The 16604-nt window shown below is 52.6% G+C and overlaps 1 protein-coding gene across 3 annotated transcripts in view; it reads left to right on the plus strand.

The window, feature by feature from the left end:
* The window catches only part of Celsr1 (cadherin EGF LAG seven-pass G-type receptor 1), a 137501-nt gene extending 121343 nt beyond the window's left edge, over nt 1-16158 (plus strand). The window contains exons 25-35 of one of the 3 annotated variants that reach the window (XM_029469791.2): nt 7352-7526; nt 9017-9129; nt 9531-9610; nt 11177-11303; nt 11686-11811; nt 12216-12310; nt 12559-12662; nt 12840-12989; nt 13431-13664; nt 13906-14167; nt 14365-16158. In XM_029469791.2, coding sequence (XP_029325651.1) covers nt 7352-7526; nt 9017-9129; nt 9531-9610; nt 11177-11303; nt 11686-11811; nt 12216-12310; nt 12559-12662; nt 12840-12989; nt 13431-13664; nt 13906-14167; nt 14365-14389 — 1491 coding nt within the window. In that variant the 3' untranslated portion in view covers nt 14390-16158. The remainder of the gene's footprint in view (nt 1-7351; nt 7527-9016; nt 9130-9530; nt 9611-11176; nt 11304-11685; nt 11812-12215; nt 12311-12558; nt 12663-12839; nt 12990-13430; nt 13665-13905; nt 14168-14364) is intronic. The other 2 variants (XM_021183487.3, XM_029469792.2) reach the window with 2 other exon arrangements.
* Nucleotides 16159-16604: the final 446 nt, after the last annotated feature.

Consider the following 16604-nt stretch of genomic DNA (forward strand, 5'->3'; position numbering starts at 1 on the left):
TTTTTTTGTTTGTTTTTTATAAAATAATTTTTTAAAGATTTATTTATTTTATGTATATGAGTACACTGTAGCTGTACAGATAGTTGTGAGACCTCATGTGGTTGCTGGGAATTGAATTTAGGACCTCTGTTCGCTCCAGTCAACCCCACTCGCTCTGGTTGGCCCTGCTTGCTCTGGCCCAAATATTTATTTATTATTATAAATAAGTACACTGTAGCTGTCTTCAGACGCACCAGAAGAGGGCATCAGATCTCATTACGGGTGGTTGTAAGCCACCATGTGGTTGCTGGGATTTGAACTCAGGACCTTCAGAAGAGCAGTCAGTGCTCTTACCTGCTGAGCCTTCTTGACAGCCCAGGGAAGCTCTAGTTGATCTGATTAAGTGCAGGGTTGTTGGGTGCTGGGTAGCCCAGTTGGCTGTGACATTGGATCCCGGAGAACTGCATGAGCCCAAGAGGCATCGCAGAACCTCACAGGGTCCCTGGCTGCTCATAGAAGTTATGCACTCTGTGCCTTAGAGGTCATCAGGGTAGAGTAGTGTGCAGACTGGAGAGCCCCCTGAGCATGAGGTGTTAGCATATAGAGCCCAAGTGTTATGGAGAAAGGATGTGGAAAGCAAATGAGAATCCATCCTTACCTGTGCCTACACAGCTGGATCTGTGGCCAGCGAGCTCCCAGGTGTTCCTCTGCAAGGGCTGTCTAATGACAGCTACCTGGCACACGGTCGCCTCTGACACAGATGACTGGTGGAACTTGTCACTTAACTAAAGATAACCCACAGGAGGGACATTTGTAAGAGGCACAAAGATTGAGAGTCATCCAATGTGACACAGTGGCTTCCCAGAGAAATCCAAGAATCTCTGTAGATAAATGGTTACTCCAGGAACAGGGGTGCAGCTATGTAATAGCACAGGGGTTCGCATACAGAGACAGTGGACGCCTGATAGTCTTCTGTGCACCTCATGGAACAAACTCAAAATATGCCTATAGACGACATGAGTTCGAGAAAAATGTTTAGGGATCTTAATGAAGGAAAAATGTTAATGGACATATGATGTCTTGCTGATCAGGCAAGATAGCCCCGTGGGTGACAGCACTTGCTGCCAACTGGAAGACCTGAGTTCAGGATCTACACAGTGGAAGGATAGAGCACACTCCCACGAGCCATCCTTAGACTTCATATATGTTCCCAGGGCATGCATGCTTACACATACACACTCAAAATATGGAAATGTAATTAGAAATAATAACTGCAGGGTATAGTAGCAACATAGTATAGAGTTGAAGTCACACTGCTGATGCTAGAAGAAAACAAGACAGTGGGGGTTGGAAAGCTGACACAGGGATTTAGAACTGATCTTCCTGCTTTCCTGTTCCCACTGGTATCTCACAACCAGCTGTGCCTCCAGTCTCAGGGATCTGCTGCCCTCTTCTGGCCCTGATGGGTACTGCACACACATGGTGCAGGTGCATGCAGACAAAACACCCATAAGATGTTATTCAAAGGGAAAAATCTCTAATGAGAACAAGGGAGGGGGGAAATGCAAATAACACACACTGGAGCTGAGAGAGGAGACAAAACAGCAGCTTGAACAGTCTGGGCAGCATGGTGGTAGAGCCGAGGCTAAACAGCTGCATTCCCAGCTAAGATAAAGAGCTGCACTGGGAACAAATGTATCAATATCTCTGGGTTTCTCTTAGGACAGCTGTGAAGGTGACTTAGCAGCATCTAAATCTATAAATGTCTTTCTCATCCCCACTTAGGAGGACGAATCCAAGTTTCCTTTTGCTGGGCAGAAGCAGGGGCTAATGTAGTTCTGGTAGCCCTTGCATCAGCCGAGCCCCAGTGTGGGGTTGAAATCCGGATCCTCTGGCTTCTGCCTCTGAAGTATTGAGGACGACAGGCCTGTGTGCCTGAACTACCTGATGTTGGCAGTGTTGGGGTCTGAACCTACAGCCTCTCATTTGAGGCTGTCTAACAACTGAGCCATATATATATATATATATATATATATGGGGGGGGTGAGTCAGGGTTTCTCTGTATAGCTCTGGCTGTCCTGAAACTCACTCTGTAGACCAGATTGGTCTCCAACTCAGAAATCTGCCTGCCTCTGCCTCCCCAGTGCTGGGATTAGAGGTGTGTGCCACCACTGCCCAACAGAAAATATTTTCTTAATGCAGAAAACAATTGATAATTTTTACACTCATTCATGATTAGAATGAAGGGGGACAGGAGAAAACCCCTTGGAACAAACTAGAAAAGGGAACTCCTTAACCTAGGACAAGAAACCACAGACACACACACACACACACACACACACACACGCACAGTAGTGGAGGGAACAGTCTTAGCTGTGGTTCCTAACAGCAGGAACCTGCTTTAACTGTGGTATTTTGTTCGCTACGGTATGGGTGGGGGGGTGGGGGTGGGGGATGGAGTGGGTGGTGGTGGGGTGGGGGGCTCAACAGGGACACAGGGAGGAAGAATACCCTTTATCAGATGACATGATTGGCATGTTGGGTTCCACAGGAAATTCTAAAACAACCTACAGGTTGTGAATAATCCTGTGACTAATTCAGGGAGCCCAGCAGCCTGCTTGTAAAGGCAACCGCACTCCTGCGCACTGGCCACAGCATCTGAACGTTCAGGGTGCAGGCGTGGAAGGGTGAGGGTGTCCCTGGGAGAGAGTATTAGATCCGGCTCTGAATGAATGAAGAGCTGGCTATGACTGAGCTACCCTGAGCGGGGCTATGACTGGACTGAGCAGCTCTCACAGTTCAGTGGTGACTGTGGTGTTTGTCCTCCCGGTGATAGAGGCTCTGGAATGCACTGGTGTCCAGAGATGATGTCTCAGGAGGCAGCATGAGTCCACGGTGCTGCTGATGGTGGCAAGGTCCCTGATGGCAGCAAAATCGTGGGACACAATAGGGTTGTGACTTCAGGTGGCCCCAGCTATAACCAGCTGTGCCCCATCCCATTTTTCCATATTTTCAAGTTATGTATTCACATTATGAATTTCAAAATATGTAAAGTCCAGCCCACTTGTTGAGGGTTTGGAGAGGGAGGGTGACTGCGGTCAACTCTGCTTCCAGTGAGGACTGTGCTAGAAGCTCACTTACATTGTCCACCCATTCACCCCTGGAGCTGAGGGGCAGATGTGAACGGAAGGATGATCTTGGCAAATGGAGTTACCGGCTGGGTCACTCAGGTGGAGGAAGTAGAGTTGGAGGGTACTTGGCCCCTTGGTGCCACCTTCCTGTAGACCCCAAGGAGGCCTCTGGCATGTAGACTTTTAAAAAAATATTTATTTTCATTGTCACTCTCATCAGACACAGCAGAAGAGGGCATCTGATCCCATTACAGATGGTTGTGAGCCACTATGTGGTTGCTGGAAATTGAACTCAGGACCTCTGGAAGAGTAGTCGGTGCCTTTAACCGCTGAGCCTTCTCTTCCTCCCATGTGACCCTCCCATTCTAAGTGTGTTACCTGCCCTGGACTTGCACAGAACACTCTGTGTGTGTGCTATTTCACACTTGTGGCTTAAGTGACTGACAGCCTAGAGAGAGACAAGGTCAGAAGACCTTCACTTGTGCATGTAGTGACCCAGACACCATTGCTATGTGCAGCAGTGACTGGTCTAAGGCAGTGTCCTACGCTACACAGCACTGTCAATCAGGTCAGCTGATCCTTTGGCCTCACCCAGGTTTCCCAGTGGTGGTTTCTACCACTTAAGTACTTGTCTCGGCCCCATGGATACCAACCCAGAAGACAGGTCAGATGAGGGCGCACCTGCACACCGCACTTCCTCCTGCAGATGTTGCTGTGATCCTGGGTTGCTTGATAGCAACGGGAGCCAACCACTGTGTGACTGGTTGCTGGGCTGGCTGTACTGTTTAGAGAGGTGTGGAGGGGGAACGATGCACACTTAGGATGGATGTGCTCCTTTTTATCCCACGTGTTTGCCATCCCTGCATCTTGAGCCTTAGATGTAAAAATGCAACTGTACGTTCAACCTGCCAAAGACCATGCATGATTCAGGAATTCCTCCCACCCTCTACCTGTTGGCTGGTGGCAAGCTGGATCAGGGAAGTGGGCTGTGTGAGATTACCTGTGGCCACCCAGTGGAGAGTGTCCAGGAAGGACACAGAAGCAGGTAGTGAAATAATCCATTGGTAGCCTGGGGACTGGGCATATCACTCCATGAAGCACCATCGTCTATGTATTGTGCCCAGAAGCACTATGACAACCAGTCAGAGCTCTGTGCTCCAACACAGGCTTGGTAGTTGAGGACCAGAACAGGGACTAGGGCAGGGAGCAGGGAGGGGCTGGGGTGATTTTTAAGAACTGGGGTGAGGTGGAGGAGGGTAGAATCAACTGCTGGTAATGGGACGAGTAGGTGGCAGCTGGACACAGCTACTCGGGCATGGAGATTTGAGCTCCAAGTCAGGCTCTGGGACAGAAGTGGGAAGAAGACAAGAGCTGGAGTTTCCCAGCCAGCTCAGAGACCTTCCTGGGTGATCAGACCCCTCAGGAAAAAAGAACAGACCCTACTACCTCCTAGGCATGGCTTCCTGGGCCATCCTAGACCCAGTCCTCTTGACGAACCTGGTGGCTTTCCTGTAGGGTCACAGTAGCACAGGGTTGGATCAGATGAACCAGGACCAAACCTCCTTGCCACCTCTCAAGGCCAGATATTATTATTCCCAGAGCAGGCATGGATATGGGATCCATCTCCCAGGCATGGACATGGGAGGCCCGTTTGAAGACTCAGCAAGCTGAGACTCATTTTGGGGTCCTGTAGGTGTGCCTTCTCAAGGTCTGGATAGAGAAAAATATTATAGTCAACGGCCTTGAGCCACTCCCTGCTGCTAAGCATGGCATGCAGCTCACTGAGAGGCCAAGGCTCACTTCTGACTCGGCCCCTGCTGGCATGAGAGCTTTCCAGGCACCAGAGGGGCACAGAGCAGGCAAATGCACCCCAGGAGGACAGTGTGTGGTGGCAGGGGCTTGGCATGGTGCCCGGGTTTTCTGAGTTTTATCTAAACTTACATTCATATCTCCAGGTGAGGCCGTTTATCTCCCAAACCTGACAGGCTGAAATGATTTAGCGTGTGTTTGTTCTGTTCTGGAAAAGCAAGTATGTTTAGTGTAGAAGCGTGTCCATACAATCCCGCCAGATCCTACGGTTGATTTCCTGCCCTTTTTCAAATGGCGTTTTTTTTGTTTTGTTTGAGGGTTTATTTGTTCATCATTTAAAGCAACAGCCAGCCAGCCTTCCCACCCTCCTCCTCCTCCTGCAGAGCCAGCCCCACTTTCCACTGCGGAAATGGTGTATGGGGGGTGGGATCCAGCTCAGGCTTGCCCCCTCACAGCTGGCATTCTGAGATGCCAGCAGAGAGCATGCCCCAGCTGTAGCCCTGTTTCTGTCTTCAGCTTTGCAGTGTAGGTGACAAGTGTGCGTGCTCACATAGGTCCCTTGCACTGTCCCGTTGTTATCTCTGGAGATCGTACGGCCCTTGGAGGCTGACCTGGCATCAGGTGGTTCTGTCAGGGTACCCTCCAGCCTGTGCTCTGTTGCCTTTCCTCAGAGTGCGGTGACCTGGTATTTGAACATAGTCACATCTAGGATGAGGTTGAGTTTATGGCTCTCCTCCTATCTCTGTGAATCTGTGGGAGTGAGGTGGGCGTGGGGCGGTGCTTTCCTCTGGGAAGATACAGGGTTATGATCAAAGGCAGAACATAGGACTACAGCTGCCAGTGTGGGCCCCATGCATGGGTGTACCAGTCAAGGGTGGACTTTGGTGAGGATGTGGCCAGCTGCGGGGTTAGATTGTGCTTGTGGCCAGGGTGGAATTGGGAGGGTGACTTTTGCCTAGTTGTGGGTGGGGTCAGTTACGGCTGTGGTTAGGGGTGTGGGTAAGCTGCGGGTGTGGCCTGGGCTTTTCCAGGTGGCCAGTGTGAACAGGGTCAGGTTTTCCCCTTCCTCTCTGTCCCCTCTCATTTTCTACCCTGCCTGGCTTAACTTCCTGCTGGGAAACCTACCATTATCTTCCAGCGGGCTAGCCTGGAAGCTCTGTCTAGGCCTTGTCTCCCAAAAGGTCCATGAGCAGTTGCCCTTGGGCTACATCTTCAAGTTTCATTGTGGAACATCTCAGGCTGGGTTTATATGAATGCCTCCCTAGGCTAAACTCTGGGAGCTTGGTGTCCCTTGTCCTTTTTCCCATGACCTTGTTCCTGACACTGCTGGGACTTCTGTACCCCAGCAGGCAGAGCTGGCTTCCTTGCTGGCTCATTCCTCAAGGAGATGCGTGCTGTCCTTCAGCTCACGTGCCGCATTCTCATTTGTAGCACATGGCCTTTGGCCTGACACATAGCACTGTCTGGCTAAGGGCAGATGGGTAGGAGAGTCTCCTCCTTCTGTGGTCTTGGATCCGCAGAAAACATGAAGACATTGTTCCTACTGGACAGAGAAGCCCCTGGAAGAAGTGCTCCCTAGAGCCCCGGCTGCACCTACTGGCTGGCATTTCTGGGAACATAGGCTGAGGTCTCAGCCCGGGAGCTTTTGGCCTGAGCAAATGCCACTCCATAGTGCTTTTAAAATAAAAACTCGAAGTAGGGCCTGGTGAGATGGCTCAACAGTTAACTGGCTGTGCTCTTCCAGAGGTCCTGAGTTCAATTCCCAGCAACCACATGGTGGCTCACGACCTTCTATAAGAGGATCTGATGCCCTCTTCTGGCCTGCAGGTGTACATGCAGCAGAACACACATACATTTAAAAAAAAAAAACAAAACAAAAACAAACTGGGGCTGGAGAGATGGCTCAGCGGGTAAGAGCACTGACTGTTCTTGAGATCAAATCCCTGCAACCACATGGTGGCTCACAACCATCCGTCGTGAGATCTGATGCCCCCTTCTGGTGTATCTGAAGACAGCTACACTGTACTTAGATATAATAATAAATAAATATTAAAAATCAAATATTTAAAAATTAGAACAAGCTCACAAAAATATTCTCAAAAAAAAAAAAACTAGTGCTTTGCCCATCCCCTGTTCCTGAATTACCCCCACTCTTGGTAGTGACCCCAGGTCATGCTCAGCCATTCCTGCTGAATTATACTGAAGAGAGGAGCTTTGCTGCCCTTTGGGGACACTAGAGACCCTGCCATTGCAGAACAGCCTGATTTGGTCGCTCTTCAGTCCTATTACGATTTGGCCTCTGCCTGAGGAGGGGTCACCCCCCACCCCAGGCTTGGATCCCCTGTGGCAGTTTTACTGGGTGCTTGCCAGCCTGCCCCTTCCGGAGTCCCAGGGCCTCGGGCTGCCTGCTAAGCCTGCTCCTCTCCACCCAGTTTCTCTGCACAGTGGTCGCCATCCTCCTGCACTATGTCTCCATGGGCACCTTCGCCTGGACCCTTGTGGAGAACTTGCATGTCTACCGCATGCTGACAGAAGTGCGCAACATCGACACTGGGCCCATGCGGTTCTACCACGTGGTGGGCTGGGGCATCCCTGCCATTGTCACAGGTAAGGACACAGCACAGTTTTGCCAGAGTGGCCTGTGTTAAAATGCAGATTTCTCCCGAGCTGTCTGTCTTCTTTCTTCTGAGCCGTCTGTCTTTTTCCTGACCCTCTACATTTAGCTGTGTGTAGAAGTGGGGCTATTCCTGGCCAGTGGGGACACAGGTCTCTCTGGTCAGGCGTGAGCTGCAGGACCAGAGGGCTTGGGGTTCTTTGTGTAGTGCCTAGTTGGAAGAGGTTCTCCTCCCATTACAGAAGGAGGGAAGTGAGTAGATCAATAGGCAGGTGAACCAGTGAGAGCACAGGTGGGTGGAAGGACATGATGTGTGATAAATCAATATACCAATTGGATGCCATCCTAGTGAGGATTGCTGTGTGCATACTTTCCCGGCATGCTTTGCCCTCCTCCTCCTCCTCCTTCCTTTTCTGCCTCCTCCTCTTCTTTTTCCTCCTCCCCCCTCTCCTCCTCCTCCTCCTCCTCCTCCTCCTCCTCCTCCTCCTCTTCCTCCTCCTCCTCCTCCTCTTCTTCTTCTTCTTCTTCTTCTTCTTCTTCTTCTTCTTCTTCTTCTTCTTCTTCTTCTTCTTCTTCTTCTTCTTCTTCTTCTTCTGGGGGGAGGGGGTTGAAGACAGGGTTTTTCTTTGTAGTCCTGGCTGTCACGGAACTTGCTCTGTAGAACAGGCTGGCTCTGATCTCAGAGATCTATCCGCCTCTACCTCCTGAGTGCTGAGATTGGAGGCATTTGCCATCATGCTTGGCCAACACTTTTCAATAACTATAGAAAACCAACATCTGCCTCCTGTTGAGGAAGATTCATACTTCTGTTCTCAGTAGGAGGGCATGAACCCCCTTCCTGGCATGCCCCTGGTGGCATTCCAGGGTTCTGGACAAAGTCTCCCAAGGCCCCTAGGGTCCTGATGTAGCTCATCCTTACTCCAAGGAACCCTGAGTGATATTCCTATTCTCAGAGACATGGAGGCTGGGGAGTAGGGGGAGGGTGGCAGCTGCCTCTTGTTGCTTGACAGAGGTGTTATCTCTTTCAAGGTCAGGTGTCATCGTGAAAATACCTAGAAAATTATTATTTGTTCCATCCTGAGGCGTCAGTGGGAGGCCCCCCCTGCGCCTCTGTTGATTTCTGACTGGGAATACCATTGCTTCCTAAAAGCTTTGCTATCTAGATCTAGACAGTTTGGGTCTTACTGTTGAAAGTTAATTTGTTAATACTTCTCTTTAAAAAAATATCAAGATTATGTCCAAGGGTCCTCAGACAGATGAAGTTATTAGCTACAGTGGCTGTCTCCAGGTCACAGGAAGTAGCCAGCCCTTACTTGGTTTAAGGAGTCTGGACAGATTGTTCTCTGGCTTCTTGGATCTTTGGTGAGGGTATTTTTGGGGTCTCTGGGTGGCCCTGCCTGTCTGACCTCAGCTCTCCTCCCAGGGAAGGTGGGGACCACTTAGGTCTGTGACCTTTGCTCTTCTATTTCTCCGATATGCACAGGACTGGCTGTTGGCTTGGACCCTCAGGGCTATGGAAACCCTGACTTCTGCTGGCTGTCCCTTCAGGATACCCTGATTTGGAGCTTTGCTGGGCCTGTCGGAACGGTTATAATCGTGAGTGTCGAGTCCTCAGACATGCCACTCAGGGCACAGGGGCCCAGGAGCTCCAGGCTCAACAGTTCCTCGGGGTGGCTGGGTTGGCAAGAAGGACACATGCCTTGTAGTGACAGCCAGCAGAGTTTCCAGGCAGCTCTGGGGACCTAGCTTCAAACCCCCAGGGTTCCGGGACTCATTTCATGCCCAATGGAAAAGCTCCATGTATAGGCAGCCTAGAGCAGCAGGCTAAGGCTGACCATAGCATGGCCTGGCTTAACTCACCTGGGGCCAAGGCCTCTCGTCCCCCACCCCCACCCCCACCCCCGACGTGGATAAAGATGCACGTGTTTGGCTGGGGAGAATCATCCTGGAGACAGCAGAAAAGTCCACTACCTGAAGCTGCTATTCTTCTTTCCTAGATCAACACGGTCATCTTTGTCCTGTCTGCAAAGGTTTCCTGTCAAAGAAAGCACCATTATTATGAAAGAAAGGGGGTTGTGTAAGTCGGGGCTGAGTGGGTGGGACATCACTAAGCCAACCCAAGTCCTTCAGCTGGGCCCTGAGAACCCCTCCCCCCAAAGATAGAGAGTCCATGTTGGGCAGGGTCCCATGGCAGTGCCCATCCCCCAGCTGGCTGGGCTGTTAGCCACATACCCACCAGGGAGTCAGCCTGGGGGTTTAAGGCAAGCACTGGACCTCCAGGGTTACAGGTGGCATGGATGTGGGAGATGTGCGGATGACTGCCAAGCAGGGAGGGGCTGACAGTGGGTTCAGGCCCTGAGATAGTCTGCGCCATCGGAGCTGGAGGAAGAAGGGGAACATGGGTAGGAGAGGGTCCTGAATTCAGAATCACATACATGTTTAATGTTGGGTAGCTGGGCTGAGGATGGTGGTGGTACTGGGGCCTTAGGAGTGTAGGAAACCCCTGGGTGTAGCCACGGACGGAGCTTAGAGGTTTAGTAGATGGGGGAGGGGACCCATCATACCTCATAGAATTAGCACGGTATCCAAGACACAAGGTGAGAAGAGGGTGACCCCAAGGGACACTGGAGGGTACCAGCCCCCCTCCCCAGAAGTACAGAGGGGAGGAGGAAGTAGAGTCCAGGTACAGAGGCTGCAGCTTCCTGCCCGAGTCCACTCTGACCCTATGTCACAGGGCCACCAAGCTCTTCCACAATCCTGTGACAGGGATGTGCCTTTGCCATCTGCTCTAACAACCTGGTGACTGAGGCAGAGTGGCAGAGGTACTTGGCTGAGTCACATGGTAGTCGAGGTTCTGTCTGCCTCCCTCTGGCTCTAGCCACTCAGCTCTGTGTTTTCACATTTCATGGAAGCTAGCGTGGCCCGGCACAGCAGAGTCACAATAAATAAGGCATTGCAAGCAGTGGCTCGTGGTGGTGGAGGCTCATGATTGTTCTTTTTAATTTGTTTTAATTGAATTTGTCCTCCTTCCTCCTCCTCCTTCTTCCGCTTCCTCCTCCTCCTCCTCCTTCTTCCGCTTCCTCCTCCTCCTCCTCCTCCTTCTTCCTCTTCTTCTTCCTCCTCCTCCTTCTTTTGGTTTTTTTCGAGACAGGGTTTCTCTGTGTAGCCCTGGCTGTCCTGGAACTCACTCTGTAGACCAGGCTGTCCTGGAATTTAGAGATCTACCCGACTCTGCCTCCCCAGGGCTCTGATTAAAAGTGTACGCCATCATGCCTGGTCTGAAGGACACTTTTTTTTTCTTTTATTTTTTTCTTTCTTTCTCTTTCTTCAAGACAGTGTTTCTCTGTGTAACTCTGGCTGTCCTGGAATTCACTCTAGACCAGGCTGGCCTTGAACTCAGAGATCCACCTGCCTCTGCCTTCCAAGTGCTGGGACTAAAGGCGTGCGCCACCACTGCCTGGCTGAATTTGTCTTCTTACGACTACATTTCTACCAACATATCCCCTGCCTGGCTGCCTAGTCTCTGGCGGAAGCTAGGCTTGGGATGGGTTTGTGAGCGGGTGGCCGGACAGACACACACATGATGGTGACCTGCATGAACCCCGAGGTGGGGATGATCAATCCGTGTGGTCCTTCCCCACAGCTCCATGCTGAGGACGGCCTTCCTCCTGCTGCTGCTCGTCACTGCCACCTGGCTGCTGGGACTGCTGGCGGTCAACAGTGACACTCTGAGCTTTCACTACCTCTTTGCTGCCTTCAGCTGCTTGCAGGTAGGTACCGGCAGAGTCTCCTGTGACCTCTGTCCGCAGGCAGTGGCAGTGAGCTGGTGGTGGGTAGGAAAGCCTCAGTACTTACACACGGAGAGGGGGAAGCCTGTGCTCTCCACCCACCCTTAGCCCTGCCTCTGGACTTGTGAGTCTGTCAGGATTTTGTCACTGGCTTAGGCAGGACAAAGCTTGGTCCCTGCTCCGCCACTGCAGGGTGGCCCAAAGCCCGTTGGTGTTCTCAGGGAATAGGAGCACCCTTTATGTTTCACACCAAGTGCTGCCAGACTGCTCTGAGCTGGGCTTTCCTCGGTGGACAGCCAGGAGCCTGGTGGAGCAGTATCAGGACCCAGAGAGTCACACTGACCTGAAGCCCATCTCCCTCCAGGGGATCTTTGTCCTCCTGTTCCACTGCGTGGCCCACAGGGAGGTGCGGAAGCACCTGAGGGCGGTGCTGGCAGGGAAGAAGCTGCAGCTGGATGACTCGGCCACCACTCGGGCCACTCTGCTAACGGTAGGAGGTGCTGGGGACCCCTCCAGTCCAGGCCTGGGAGCTGGTGGCAGGGTTGGGAGCTGTGAGGACCACACACACTATGCTCCATGGGCTTTGTATCGTAGCACACATCACGGGGCAGAAGCATCCTGGAAGTGGCTCTGTCCAACCCCAGCCCCCCCACTTGCAAGGGCTTCGGAAGATGGGGGTCAGGGCAGCTATCTATCGCAACCAGAAGCAGTATCCACAGGGAGTGAGGTGTTTCCACTCTGTGCGGGCCAGGGAATGTTCTCCCTTTGCCGCAAGGCTCCAGTTTGCAGCCCTGTCCATCCCTCCCCTGTGCTCGCATGGGGGCCGCCGCGCCGCAGGGACAGTGCAGACCTCTGGCTTCTGCTCACCAACAGTGTCTTTCGCTTCCCCACTAGCGCTCCCTCAACTGCAACAACACCTACAGCGAAGGGCCAGACATGCTCCGCACCGCCCTGGGCGAGTCCACAGCCTCTCTGGACAGTACTACCAGGTCAGGCCTCCGTACTCACTGTTTCCTTGGGGGTAAACAATGCAGTGCCCTGCCTTGAATGCTGCTACTTCAGATGCCTGGTCTGCCCCATCTACTGGGGGAGGGTGGCTTATCAGTTACTGCTGTTGATAGTGCACAAAGGGGGTGGGCTTAGAGAACCTTCCCCTTTCGTAGTAGATGCTCTGTGACACGGAGAGCTCATCACTGTCACTCTGAGACAGTGCTGGGCCTACCTCTACCCTATTTAGGGATGAAGGGGTCCAGAAACTCAGTGTGTCCTCTGGCCCAGCACGTGGTAACCATGGAGAACCAGATACATCCTTCATCCCTAGGAACTCCAAAAAAGCTCACGGTATGGTCCCCACTGTAGGCACCAGAGCCCCTGTCCTTTTCCACCCTCCTCCCCATTCTTGATCCTCTGTCCTCTGAGATACTGGACTGTGTATACCCTGGAAAAGCATGGGTGACCCCATGCTCAGAGTCGGAGTCAGGGCCTGAGCTCCCTCCCAACCCTACCCTGCCCCTGCAGGCCCTGACTCTGACTCTGACAGTGAGCTGTCCCTGGATGAGCACAGTAGTTCCTACGCCTCTTCACACACATCAGACAGCGAGGATGATGGCAGAGAGGCTGAAGACAAATGGAATCCGGCTGGGGGCCCCGCCCATAGCACCCCAAAAGGTAAGCAGTGGAGACACACAGAAGGCCAGTGTGGCTGTGAACAGTGGGCTGTGGTTACACCTCAACTCTGGCTGGTCTCCCTAGGATCTGCCCAGTAGAGTAATAGCCACACAGGACAGCTCAGACAGGAACACTAAGCCCAAGAATTTGCCCACACTGTCTGCTGGGCAGTGGCAGAAATTTGGGGGCTTCCACAGGCTATCATTGTGGAGGGCTGGACAAAGCAGGCAGAAGGTGGTCAACGTATGGCTCGCAGTGTTGGGTACACATTATCCCAGGGTCCGCAAAATCAAGATGTGGCCTCAGTGTCTCCATCTTTTGAGTATGGCCTTGCCAATCCCACAAGCCAGAGATGAGGTCAGGGCCACTTGGGGTCTACCAGGCCTAGGGTATTACAGGGGGGCGGGGTTGTAAGTCACAGAATGTCAATTCTTATCACAGCAGATGCTCTGGCCAACCACATCCCAGCTGGCTGGCCTGATGAGAGCCTGGCTGGGAGTGACAGTGAGGAGTTGGACACTGAGCCCCACCTGAAGGTGGAGACCAAGGTCAGCGTGGAGTTACACCGGCAGGCGCAGGGCAATCACTGTGGCGACCGGCCCCCTGACCCGGAAAGTGGGGTCCTGGCCAAGCCAGTGGCCGTGCTTAGTAGTCAGCCCCAGGAGCAGCGGAAAGGTACCTCAGGGGAGCCCTGCTGTCTGTCCCTGGAGCAAACCCTCGCCCAGCACATAGGACAGGGGCAGGAGTCCTCGTTCAGCAGACTGAAGGGGATTCTGTGGGGGGCTTGGGTGGACCCTGGGCAAGTTGGTAAGAACCAGGTCAGGCTCAATCATCTGCTCAATGCCATCCGTCCCCAGCTGAGCCACTGCGCCCGAGTCTGCCCGGACTGACTTGGTGGTCATCCCCCTTCTCCCAGGCATCCTGAAAAACAAAGTCACCTACCCGCCGCCACTGCCAGAGCAGCCACTGAAGTCCCGGCTGCGAGAGAAGCTGGCTGATTGTGAGCAGAGCCCCACATCCTCCCGCACATCCTCCCTTGGCTCTGGCGATGGTTTCCATGCCACTGACTGTGTCATTACCATCAAGACTCCGAGGAGGGAGCCAGGCCGTGAGCATCTCAATGGGGTGGCCATGAATGTACGCACAGGGAGTGCCCAGGCCAACGGTTCTGACTCAGAGTAAGTAGCCTTGGCTTCCAGAGCTCTGGGAGGGAGGGAGCCACCAGCTTTCCACACCCAGGGTCCCTAGAGCCCCAGGCGTCCCCTCATATGTGACTGGGAGTCTCTGCCCTCCCCGAGAATGACTTTGGATTCATGCAGTTGCCACCATCACTGACTGACCCTTCCACACGCCTGGCAATTCTTCCCACACACAGAGGCAGTAATGAAACTTCAATTTGAACCATCAGGAAACCATGAGGCACAGTCAACCCCACAGACTGCCAGTCAAGCCCTCAGACCTTGAAGCCTGCCTGGGACTGCTGCCTACGGGACAAGCAGGCCCCTCATGTGAGAGTCCCTGCCATAGCAGCTGGCTCTACGCAGACCATCCAGACGGGAAGCCCTTGACCCTCATAGGAGCTCAGGGCCCAGACTCTGACAAAGTGCCAAAGCCACAGATGTCTCCAGAGGGAGACGTGGACTTCATTAAGGTTGGCATAGCTCCGTCCTTAGACTGAAGACAGAATCCAAACCATGCTGTACAGGAGGCCATTGAGCCAGAGCTGGACTTGGTGAATCATTGTACCGGGCCCTTCAACTGTCCCCGCAGGCCTCTCCTTGTGGTACAAGCCCATCACCACCAGCCTAGCAGTGCCTCTGCAACGGTACCCTGGGTCTTAAATTGCTGTCTAAAAATGTAAATACATATAAATCTCTCCCTGGACTTGGGAGAAGATGGGAGCTGTGTATGCTTTACACTGCTTTGACTCTGCAGACACTGGAGAGCCATGAAATGGCATCTCAATCTATTGCCCAAGGAAGCTTGCACAGTTGTACTTGAATCTGGAATGAGTCAACTCAGCTGGTCCCAGTGCCCAGGTAGGGAGCTTATGGGCTGTGAAGTTGACACAGCTTCTGCAGCTGCTTCCAGCCAGGGAGTGTGGGTGTTCCGCTGGCCTTTGGAGCACACGGCACATGTGCTGTGTGTGTGTGCTCAGCTCCATGGATCCAGGTCAGGGCTCACCTGTGAGGAGTGGGCGCCATAGCTGTGATGTGACACTCTGACCACCCTGCCACCCCCACGCCCTCCGCTCCTGATGCAGTAAGGCGACTCTGGAGCCTTTCCCAGTCAGCCCCGTGTGCAGCGGGAGGACTTCTGCCTGTGCTCCTGCTCCCATGGCTCTCAGAGTGCTCATGTTCCTGATTCCGAGGGAGCCCAGAGGTCTTCCACGCTGTCACGGTCCTTCCTGCCAATGTTGTACTTTTTCAGACTCCAGGGCTCTCTAGGCAGGCAGGGGGCTCCACCCCTGAAATCTGACCAATGACAACACTTTGCTTCAAATGACCAATTGTGCAAAGAAACAAAGCCAGAGTGCCCGTTTTCAATGGTTACCACATTCTTTTTGGAATCTCACACCATGGACTGCTGTGACCAGCCCACGGAGAGCCACGGTGCAGCCAAGGCCAAGGGACGGGAGCCTGGAGTTACTAAGACACGTTTACTTCAGCATGGACTGTTGTCTGAATCAGGTCCCCAAAGTACATGGGGTGCACAGTCGCTCGGAATGGAGAACCTCAGTGAGGCCGTCAAAGGCCAGGACTTCTCACCAAGCTGTGCTCTCAGAAGTGCACAGGACTGCTAGTGACTGACTGGTGAGACAAAAGCCTACAAGACATGGGCCTGGGGTCATGCACTGCCAAGAGGCTAACGGGAGGCCCAGGTAGCCCGAGGATGGCAAGGATACAAAGAGTGACCTAGTACAGGGGAGCTTCAGTCCCCAGGAGGTGCAGCACCGTGACAATTCCGCAACCCACACCACCTCAGAAGGTGAAGTTTTTGATTCGATCACAACTATTAGCAAAACAAACCCTGTCAGTTTTAAACTGTTTTTATGACCTAAGACTTTATAGAGTCAACACTGGAGATTTTAACAGGTGTATTTATTACTGTTCAGCACTGGATGGCAACACAGGTGAGATGATGCATCTATAATAAATTAAGATTTTTGGATTTGTACCCGCGCTGTGCTGGGTGGTTACTGTCCCCACTGTCCTGCTCTCTAAGGTGGCATGGGAGGGACCGCTGAAGACAGCCTCAGGCCTCTCCTGGGATGCAGGTGGCAGGCCCATGGAGGGTTGTCATAACTTTCTATTTATATTTAGGCCTGCCGTGACACGGGTGGACCTGCCCAAGTTTTCTAGTTCTGCCTTTTTTTTTTTTTTAAATCAAATCTGCAAATTTAAAAAGATTTATTCTGTTTCCATGGGTGCTTTTAACCACTGGGCTGTCATCTCTCCAGCCAAGGGGACATGGAAAAATAGAAACGGGTGCTTGGGTAGAGACCAGAAAAAAGCAATCAGTGCCCTCGGGACCCTAACACTCTCCGCCCGTCTGAGGTGGGGTCGCTCTCTGAACCCTGGGTTTATGGTTTTTTGTTTGTCTGTTTGCTTGGTT

Source organism: Mus caroli, unplaced genomic scaffold (assembly GCF_978045245.1).
Source record: "Mus caroli unplaced genomic scaffold, Mus_caroli_1 scaffold_16, whole genome shotgun sequence".
Lineage (NCBI taxonomy): Eukaryota > Metazoa > Chordata > Mammalia > Rodentia > Muridae > Mus > Mus caroli.